We start from the raw sequence: 10,407 nt of genomic DNA on the forward strand, positions 1-10,407 counted from the left end.
CATTAGGATTGGCTACATTAGGGGTGTGTGGCCTAACATGCAAAGGAGTTCCTGCAGCAACAAAAAGCCCTGGGTTTTGACAACAAACAAGGTAAACAGAATAAGAAGCAAAAGGTGGGTGTGGCTGGATGACCACACTTCTGGTAACATGGGAATGCGGCCTAATATGCTACTGAGTGGTGCCATCAGGGGTGTGGCCTAATATGCTAATGCGTTCCTGCTGCCGGGTGTGGCCTATTATGTTAATGAGTTCCTGCTGGACTTTTTCTACAAAAAAAGCCGTGCTTCTACAACAGATTATTGCAGAAGGAGCTGCCTTAAAGGGAGTCAGTTCAGTGCTCCATCTCACCCAGGAGTGATTGGTAGCAGTTTTCCAAGGCCAGATCCTTCCTGTTCTTGGTGTAGTGTAGTGGTGGACTCTAATCCGGAGAACTGGGAAAAAAAATCTTCCACATAAAGCCAGCTGGGTGACCTTGGGTCAGGCACAGTTCTCTCAGAACTCTCTCAGCCCCACCTTCCTCACAGGGTGTCTGTTGTGGGGAGAGGACGGGAACTGCTCCAAGACTCCTTCAGGTAGTGAAGAGCAGGGTATAAAACCGACTCTTCTGCTGCTGCTGTTGGGATGCACATCTTGGCCAGGCTTCCTGCGTATTCATGTTAAGAAGGATGGCAGAGATGTTGGACTAAAACCTTGCCCTTCCTTAACATATAGACAGCTACGGCCTTCGTACAGAAGGTCACTGTAGTGACCATGGAATCTAACTTGGGGCTGCAGCCCATCTCTTGGGGCCTGTCAGTTTCCTGCTTCCTTATTGGTTGACGACCCGTTGAGTTCAAAAGAAGTGAGGACTGTGTCTGCAACACAAGTGTGTGATAAATGATATGTTCACTTAGCTTAGAATTTTCTTTTTCCTGTGACACTCCTTTCTGCTCTAGAATCCTAGCCCGGGACTGTACGAATTCAAATGGCCGCTCCCGTATTCCGAAAGCAGTATTGACTATCACCTTTGCCCTCACCCAAAATACGCACTTACCAGGAAATACCCAATAAAGTCCAGTGTTCTGACTACACAAAAGAAATTTCTCCATCCCAAGGTAAGAGCTGCTGAAGTCCACGATGTCACCGGGGCCTGAACAACTGAAAGCGTCTCTCTTCGGACCAGCAAAAATGGTCAGCAGCTTATTTTGATGGGTGTGGCTGCTGTCATTTCAGGAAGTCATCAGTGGCGTGACGAACTGGAGAAAATTCCCACCGGTTATTCATTCAACCTTGCCCAACGTTCCTGCTCTGAACAGCACAGTGATACTGTTTTGGTAAGAAAGAAAGGTCGTGTTGGTCAGAGCAAAGATCTGCATGGACATCAGTCTGGGAGTGGCTGGCTTCCGGGCAGGGAGCTGAAGAACCTTCATGAGACGTTTCTGGCTGTTAGCAAGCGACTTCCCTCAGAGTTATCCAGTGAGATACCTAAACTATGAGTTTAAAGCCAGGTTTGGTCATTTATTCTAGCTGATTAATTGGCTTAATGATTTAGGCACGTGGCATCAGGACTGTGTTTTGCCGGTCAGGATGGCTGTACCCCACTCTCCAGCTAGCTCAGAGAGCCAGTGGGATAGCAGAGTAGGACAGGGAAAACCCATGTTCAGCTCACTGGAGGACCCGGAGCCAGTCAGAGTTGTTGTGAGGATAAAATGGAGGGGGGCACACAACACTATCTGCCCCATCTGAAGCTCCCTGGAGAAAGGATGAGATTAAAACAATGTGATAGGCCGAGGCGAGGGAAGAGGGAGAATGTGTTTGTTTTTAACAATATAGTTTATTATTTTTCTGTATAAATCCTTTGATCATAAAACATACATATATAGTCGCAAAGATCTTCGTAAAACTTACAAGACGTTTCTGATTTTGACCCAATTAAATTGTATAATGCCAAATAACCACATTTGTTAAACTAAATTACCGGATTCGTTAAACTAAAGCAAAATTAGATACTTATAACCAGTTATAGAAGTTAGACCAATAATGTTCATACCTTTCCAGACTTTTTTCTTCAACAATGAAAGTTAAATTTTCCCACTTCTGCAATGTCAAACAGTTTACAAATAAATTCTTCTTTTGTTGGAACCAGAGGTCATTTCGGGGGGGATCGCGGGGGATCGCAGTTCCCCCGGGTGAGGTACAGGGGGGCGGGGCACATGACGAAGCCCCGCCCCTTGCTTCCAGCCCTCATTCAGCCAGGAGGAGGCAGGAGAAGAGGGAGGGTAAGTTGCTTCCTCCCTGCCTCTCCCCACCCCTGCCTGCCTGGGGCCAGGGGGGGCCTTCGTGGGGTTTCCTTGTACTCCCGCCGGCCTTGCAGGTCCACCGCCAGGCCCCTCATGGGGCTCGGCAGTGGAGCTGCAAGGCCGGTGGCGGCGGCCAGGACTGTTGGGGGCGGGGTGTGTGGCCTTATGACACACTTCCGGTGATGTCAGGGGGTGTGGCATATGCTAATGAGTTCCCCTAGCTCTTTTTCTACGAAACGACCCCTGGTTGGAACGTTCCTATCTTTCCATTTTTTTGCAAAAATAATTCTAGCTGCTGTTAACATTTGCATTATTAAATACATCTCTTTTTTCTTAAATGTCTCTGGTGTAACATTCAACAGGAAAAATTCAGGTAGAAAAGGGATTTTCTAGGGAAGAGGGAGATTGTTGATCAGCAGCTCAAAGAAGAGCTTGGCTGAGCAGAATGAAGCCACTTCTCGTCAGATTGTGCTGAAAGCTGATTGGACTGACTCAGATACTTGGGACAAAGGGTTGTCAGCACCACTTGCTGCACTTTATAAAATTTCACTCTTAGATGGAGGCTAAAACACAGAAGGATGCACGGTGGGTGTTGGGAAGGTAACAGAAGAGGCGTGTTATCTTTGCTCTTGTTTTGCGATTTCTTGTTTAAAAAATGAATAATGGTTTTAAGAAAAAATGCTGACATCATATAAATACAAAGTCCTTTATGCCACGTTGCTTGCATGTTTGTGTATTGGGTGATTTTAAGCTAATCAAAAGCAAAGGAAGGTACAATAGAGACAACACTACAGATACGTAAGTGCCGCTTATCATATTCTCTGCTTGACCCTGTGTCACGGTTGCCTTTCTCACAGCACTGATCCTTACAACGCAGACATGCTTCCCAAAGATGTGCCTCCCATTGTGGCTGACTTACCAGAGCAAGATAAAGAAAACATCATGGACGAGTAAGTTTGTTTTCTAGGGTTTGTTCACAATAAGTTATTGCGTTTTGGTTACACGCAATCAACACGTATTGGATGAAGTTAAACAAGATAAGTATATAGAAGCTATAAAAAGGGAAGACAATAATTTAGAATAGGTTTTATATGTGGATGAAATAAGGAAAGGATTAGCAGGGAAAATTTACCTTGAATTGGTGAAAGATAAGGAGTTTATACTAAAAACCTTAAAAAATAAATGGAATAAAGAAAAACAAATAACTTCTGACGACGTTAATAAGTTAATGGTGAATTTCAAGAGAATTAAATTAGAAAAGTATAGAGAGCTTGAAAGAAAGATAATTTGGAAATGGTATAGAACCCCTGCCCAATTGGCATATATGATTGAAGGCATGAAACCGACTGGCACTGCAACGCAAAAGAAGGGTGGTATTCTCACCTATGGTGGGAATGTCCAAAGGTTAGAGATTTTTGGGGAAAGATAGTAGGGTTATGTAAGGTGGATATTAAAATAGATAGAGATCTATTATTTATGGGCATACTGGGAAACTATAATATTGAGAGATAAAATCAGGATGTTTTTAAAGCAATGTTACTAGCAGCGCATGCTGTGATTGCATATGGTTGGAAGGAGAGTTTGAAGTGGTCTTTAGATAGATGGAATGACTATTTATACTAATATATCCAGTCAGATATATTGGAATGTATTAAACAAGATAAGGCATGGGATGGAAAGATGAAGGAGATAAAAAAGAAATGGTCTATATACTTTCAATGGGTAAATAATGGAGAAGCCAATTCCGTTATACTTGAAAAAATGTGCTCATGGTTAAAAATTTAATTTGTAGCTATGTGATGGCCACCTTGTGGGGGGTGGGATATAAAAGGGGGGGGATGTATCATAAGAGAATTGGGATTGTATTGCAATGTAATAATAATTTATGATGCAAATAAAAAAAATAAAAAAACACGTATTGGATGAAGTAAGCTTTGACTCATGAAAATGTATACCTTGGAAAAACATGGTTGGTCTTTAAGGTGCTAATGGATTCCGTGTTTGTTCTGTAACTACAGACGAGCCCAGCTGCTCTCACAATACAATCACACGTGTATGCGAAGGTTGAAACGCATGCCGGATTGTTTTTGCTTTGCCCAGCGGTCACTTGTGTCTGGGAGGAGATAGCTGGCAATTAATTTGCATTGTCATTTCCTTTAAAAGCATCAAAATTAAGTGGATGTGGATTTATTGGCTTGCAGAGATACAGGTTGGGAGGCTGCTGTGTTACTTGCACCAGAGATGATAAAAGCTGAATTTCCACAGACTGACCACTCAACCAACGATAAAAATAAAACGCAAAAAGAGGGAAGGTAAGAGAAAACGTTCAGAAGACAGGCAAGAAACGTGTGCTCTGACTTCTAAATGCTGCTCACAGATTGTGTACTGGCCCCAGCCTCTATGGCAGCCCATCCTCCTCCGTCTTGAGTGTTGCAAATGGTCAACTTTAGCATCCCACGAATGATTTAAATAGAGGACACTGTCTTTAATCCATAACCATTATGAGCATTGTAATTGTGACAAAGGAACAACTGGGATCCAAATGTGAAAACTTAGTGGACAGCCTGTTGGCAGGGAAGGCAAGATTTCAAGTTGCACAGAATTATTCTGCTTGAAAAAGGAGTCTGTGCACTTTGAAACCTTGCTCCGGTTACTGTAATAAAGTAGTTGAATTGCCAATGGAAACTGAGTTACTGTACGTGCCTTTAACTACGATCTTATGTTCTTACAGCCAAGCCATATGTTTGCAATGCTGTTGATGAATCAGCAAAGCTAATGGTGGGAATGATCTCTGAGAGTATGTTTCCTTGGCACTGAGTTGTTCAGTATGTAGGATTATCAGTGCAGTTACATGCTTCTTGCAGGGCTATTTTTGGGCAGGAACGCACAGGAATGGAGTTCCGGCTGGCTTCCAAGTTGGCCACGCCTAGCAGGAACTCATTAGCATAATAGGCCACACCCAACAGCAGGAACTCATTAGGATTGGCTACATTAGGGGTGTGTGACCTAACATGCAAAGGAGTTCCTGCTACAAAAAAGCCCTGGGTTTTGACAACAAACAAGGTAAGCAGAATAAGAAGCAAAAGGTGGGTGTGGCTGGATGAGCACACTTCTGGTAGCATGGGGGTGTGGCCTAATATGCCAATGAGCTGTGCTGTCATGGGTGTGGCCTAATATGCTAATGAGTTTCTGCTGGGCTTTATCTACAAAAAGAGCCCTGCTTAGTCCATTGACTTCAGTGGACTTAGAAGAGTATAGCTCTGTTTAGGACCGTGCTGTTTGAAATCTGTGTATACTTGCAAGTCCTGTTGAAATCAAACGGACTGTGCCTCAGTCTGGGTAGGACAGGGCTGCTAGTAATTAAGAATTACTTTCTCTTTCTAGTGACACAAATGCAGACTTGAAGCCTCCTTCCTGCACATCTCTGGATATTTTTGCACCTGTTTCCAGGTAAGTGATTATGTGACTTGAAAATAGCATTGATAGCGATTTGTGCTTTGCAGTTATCTTTACTCACATTGCAATGCTAAACTGAAGGACTGGCCTTGGAAGGGTACAACTCTGTTCAGGATTGCGCTGTCAGAGTTCCCATTTATTTGTGCTTTATGGTAGGAATTAATGATGGCCATAGAATCAGAGGATACGGAAAACAAGGAGGGACCTAAAAGTGACCTACTCCTACCTTTTTAAATGGTTCAAGCCCATTAGGTCCAAAGTATAAAAATAGACAAGTATATATAAAATCAGAGATCTAGACTGTATGGCTATTCCCATTCTGTACCCTGTGTATTGGAGGAAGGGAATCGGTGGAAGTAAAGTAATGCTACCCATTTAGGTCATGTCCAGGGCTATTTTGGGGCAGGAGCGCACAGGAACGGAGTTCCGGCTGGCTCCCAAGTTGGCCACGCCCAGCAGGAACTCATTAGCATAATAGGCCACACCCAACAGAAACTCATTAGGATTGGCTACATTAAGGGTGTGTGGCCTAACATGCAAAGGAGTTCCTGATACAAAAAAGCCCTGGGTTTTGACAACAAACAAGGTAAACAGAATAAGAAGCAAAAGGTGTGTGTGGCTGGATGACCACACTTCTGGTAACATGGGGTTGCGGCCTAATGTGCTAATGAGCTGTGCTGTCAGGGGTGTGGCCCAATATGCTAATGAGTTCCTGCTGTTGGGTGTGGCCTATTATGCTAATGAGTTCCTGCTGGGCTTTTTCTACAAAAAGAGCCCTGGCTCATGTCCATTTATCTGAAGAGGCCCTGCTTATTTAAAGAGGACCCTCTTTCCTCGGGCTGATCCCAGAAACAAGTGCTGAACTTTTTCCTTTATCCTTTTGCAGAGATGTGAGAGATACTCTGGAGTGGTATTTTCAAGTTCAGAATGATTTATATGGTCAAAGGATGAGAGAAAACCTGGAGAAACTGAAAGAAAAAGCCACTCAGAAAAACCTAATTCTGGATTAAGTGCCGTCTCTCTTCTGTGAAGGTTTACGTGTGTCACCCAAATGTTCTATATTTTGTGTAGCCTGGCCGTGGGGGGGGGGGCGGCATTATAGGAGAATCTTGTGGGAAGGAGGATATGCAGTTGGAACGTCAGAAATCTGGTTGTGGATCAACAGGCTTTTCGGATCAACTTTCCCCATAAAGATTGGAAGGAATGGTGACTGGGTAAAAAATCCAGAGTAACCAATAAATATCACTGATTGCCTACCATCTTACTATTTCATATGTGATAGTTATCCCTACAAGCCCTTATGACCTCTCATGAAGATATGTGTGTGTGTGTATATATATATATATATATATTTATATATATTACATATGCAGGTTTACTACTTAGCCTGCATGTCTATACATGTACACATAGGTTGTATTGGATCATTTTTATATCTCTTTATGCTCAGAGAACATGATTGCTTTCAAATAAAATTCAGATAAGCTGTTATACTCTTTCTTTGTATTTACTGCGTTCATCTGTACTGCTGTTTCAGTTCCACTCTAGATTATGTGGGTCGCTTGGTTCAAGGTGACAACTGCTTCCCTCGGTATTTCATAGGCTACAACCAGAACCACTGATAGGACTGGGGGGGACAAAATTTGGGTGGCTCAAGTCAGGTGGAGGGTCCTCGAAGCCAGCCTCATGCTGCATCCAGCTGAAGTCTTTTAGGGATGGGCACAAACCTCACGACGAGCCAAAATTCAGGCCAAAATTTGTCTGGATCAGCACTCAGGACATGACGTTTCCCTGGGGGGAGGGGTTATGAGGAGTGGGGGGGTTATATGAGGGTGCCAGAAGAAGTCCCATCACTGTCCTCAACCAAAGGCCCAGCGGAACATCTCTGCCTTACATCGCCACCGCCCCCCCCCCAACACCCCCAGTGTGCCCATGTCGCTTCCAGGTGACGTTTATTTCTGGCAATGTTGTTGGGGGGGGGGGGTTCTCCCACCAGCTAGTTGGCTGGTGGTCAGCCCGAGCCTGCAAAACCAGGAGATTCCCCCGCCCCCAATTGGGGAATGGCAACCTTACCGTTGAAACCAATGGGCTAGGATTGCTCTGCCTGTTTCCAAAGACAAGATGTATTCTAGTACAATGTACAGCACAAGTGAAACAATAGCATGAACGGTCCAATCACGAGTGGTGTGGACCACTCCAAATACTGACAGATTTGCAAAGTAGGATAAATATGAAAAGTGTAGATACGGAGAAATCATAACTGACTGAGTTCAAGTCTGACAGTGTCAAAACAGCATTGGAATTCCTGCTGAGCAGTAGTATATGCCAAGCTGGTAGGCTGCACAGGCAGGCATGGCCCTCTTTTCAGGCTATACTACTTGTTACATATTGACTGAGGAAGGACTAAAGCATTTATTCCGTAAAGTGAATGATTTCCCCAGACTTGTTTTATCCACCACCACGTACGGAGGTGTGTGTGCAAGGAAGAAGGTTTCTAATAATGTGTAACAGGAGGTTAACTCTCAGGGCTATTTTGGGGCAGGAACGCACAGGAATGGAGTTCCGGCTGGCTCCAGAGTTGGCCACACCCACTACAGCCAAAACCTCTGCGTGCACGGCTACAGAGGGAAGGCCTGGAGAGCAACACCCTCCCCGGAGACTCCAAGGCGGGCAGGCTGGGGGGGTCCCTGGAAGGACCAGGGAAGCATTTAAATGTCTCCCCATGCCTTCCCTGGTCTGTCCAAGGGCCGGCTTGCCCGGGCGCGGGACAGCTATGGGGCGCCTGGGCAAGCCAATGGAAGGCAGTTTAAACTGCCTTCCCTTCAAGGGGAGGGCTTGCCCGGGCAAGCCAAGGGAAGGCATGGGGTGTGGCCTAATATGCTAATAAGTTGTACTGTCGGGGTGTGGCCAAATATGCTAATGAGATTCTGCAGTTGGGTGTGGCCTATTATGCTAATGAGTTCCTGCTGGGCTTTTTCTACCAAAAAACCCCTGTTAACTCTAGATATGTTACTGGAGATGACACCCTAGTAGGTTTGTCTGTATGCTGAGGGAAGGGGAAATGATCACGTGCAGGTAAAAAAAAAAGCGCTAAGTCTTCACATTTGGTACATGATAATTTGCTCCAAGCAGCTTTTTTGCTCTCAAACCAACAGAATTAAGAGAGCCCAGACATGGCTGTGTGCTACAAATGCACCTGCAGCAAGAGATATTCTGGAAGAATCCCCTGTCTTGCTACATGTTTGTGAGATACACAAGATCAAATTGGTCCTGCTATGGGCCAATCCCAGAGCAAGGTTTATTTATTTAAATATTTGTTACTTATTCAGGATATTTCTATGCCACCTCTTCAGACTCCTGCATACAATTAACATAATGTGTTGGTATAAAACAGCAAGCCATTGAACATAAACAGCATTTTAAAAATCCATAAAATAGACCTCAGACCAGAAGCAGAACCCTTAAAAAGATGGTAAGACAATACCAATAATTAAAACCCCTTCCTCCAAGAAGAGAAGAACCTTCCTCTCATCCATTTCATCCTCACAACAACCCTGTGAGTCATGGATTTGAAACCAGGCCTCCTCAGTTGTCATCTGGCAGAGCCACCACCAGTGTTCCCTCTAAGCTGAGTTAGTGTGAGCTAGCTCACATTTTTTAGCCTCTGGCTCACACATTTTTGTCTTAGCTCAGGAACGATGGCCCAAAGCAAACTAATTTATGCAGCAGCCAAATCGTTCGCTCTCAACTTTAATGCCAGTAGCTCACAAAGTAGAATTTTTGCTCACAAGACCCCACAGCTTAGAGGGAACATTGGCCACCACACTGGCTGTGTACATACAAGAGCTACTACAGTGGCAGCCAGTCCAAATATGAAGTTTGACTATGGAGTAAAAACAAAGCCTGAGGAAATTACATATAAATGAATGATTCCAAATAAGTTTGCTAGTGTTCAGTACAACAAATCTGTGCAATTCCCCTATGTGTTTAATGGGATTATGGGCTAAGCAATTTATTTTCTCTCTGTTCTCTATCCCTGACTTAGATCAGCTTCATCAGCTACTACTGTATTAGGTAGCCCAATATATGAAATTCTAAACCACACTTTTTCACTGACATCCATGATTGTATAAAAAGTGGCTATTTGTGGTCTTTATTCAATTTACATGTGTCTTTTGAAAATACTAATGGTTTTCATATTCTGATGTTCATGGGAAAACATCACACATTTTGGACATCAGGATTATTTCTTGTAAAGGCCAAGAGATGTTCCTAGCCTCTTAAATGAATTAAGCATTACAGGGACAAAAGAAAAGGACAAAATCAGCTCCCCTCATGAGAACAGATTTAAAATCTGAGACAGAATAACCATTGTTTTAAATAGCACAATAACAATATCCAAAACCCTAAGTAATACAGTAGGGAACTCACCAAATTTATTATATTTGTTTTAATAGACCAGTTCTTAAAGTTGTTATTGTTTAATTTTAATAAGGTAATGATTAATTGCTAAGTATTTCAAATTAGTTGAAGGATTCTGAGGCATCTCTACAAATTCAATCACGTTTTGCTAGATGGCCACCTAATATAGCCTTGTTAATATAATTTTCCTGTTGACTACTGGCCACGTGCATTGCTTGATTAAATTAGGGTCAGTCTGCTGAATGAGGA

General features: G+C 43.5%; 1 protein-coding gene across 1 annotated transcript in view; it reads left to right on the top strand.

Moving 5' to 3' along the window:
* CFAP221 (cilia and flagella associated protein 221) overlaps positions 1–6,746 on the top strand; it is a 54,096-nt gene extending 47,350 nt beyond the window's left edge. Inside the window, exons 21-26 of the mRNA XM_015409502.1 lie at positions 937–1,095; positions 1,214–1,314; positions 3,138–3,230; positions 4,482–4,592; positions 5,665–5,730; positions 6,623–6,746. Coding sequence (XP_015264988.1) covers positions 937–1,095; positions 1,214–1,314; positions 3,138–3,230; positions 4,482–4,592; positions 5,665–5,730; positions 6,623–6,746 — 654 coding nt within the window. The remainder of the gene's footprint in view (positions 1–936; positions 1,096–1,213; positions 1,315–3,137; positions 3,231–4,481; positions 4,593–5,664; positions 5,731–6,622) is intronic.
* The last annotated feature ends 3,661 nt before the right edge of the window (positions 6,747–10,407 follow it).

This window comes from Gekko japonicus, unplaced genomic scaffold, assembly GCF_001447785.1.
Source record: "Gekko japonicus isolate JY-2015 unplaced genomic scaffold, Gekko_japonicus_V1.1 scaffold986, whole genome shotgun sequence".
Taxonomy (NCBI): Eukaryota; Metazoa; Chordata; class Lepidosauria; order Squamata; family Gekkonidae; genus Gekko; species Gekko japonicus.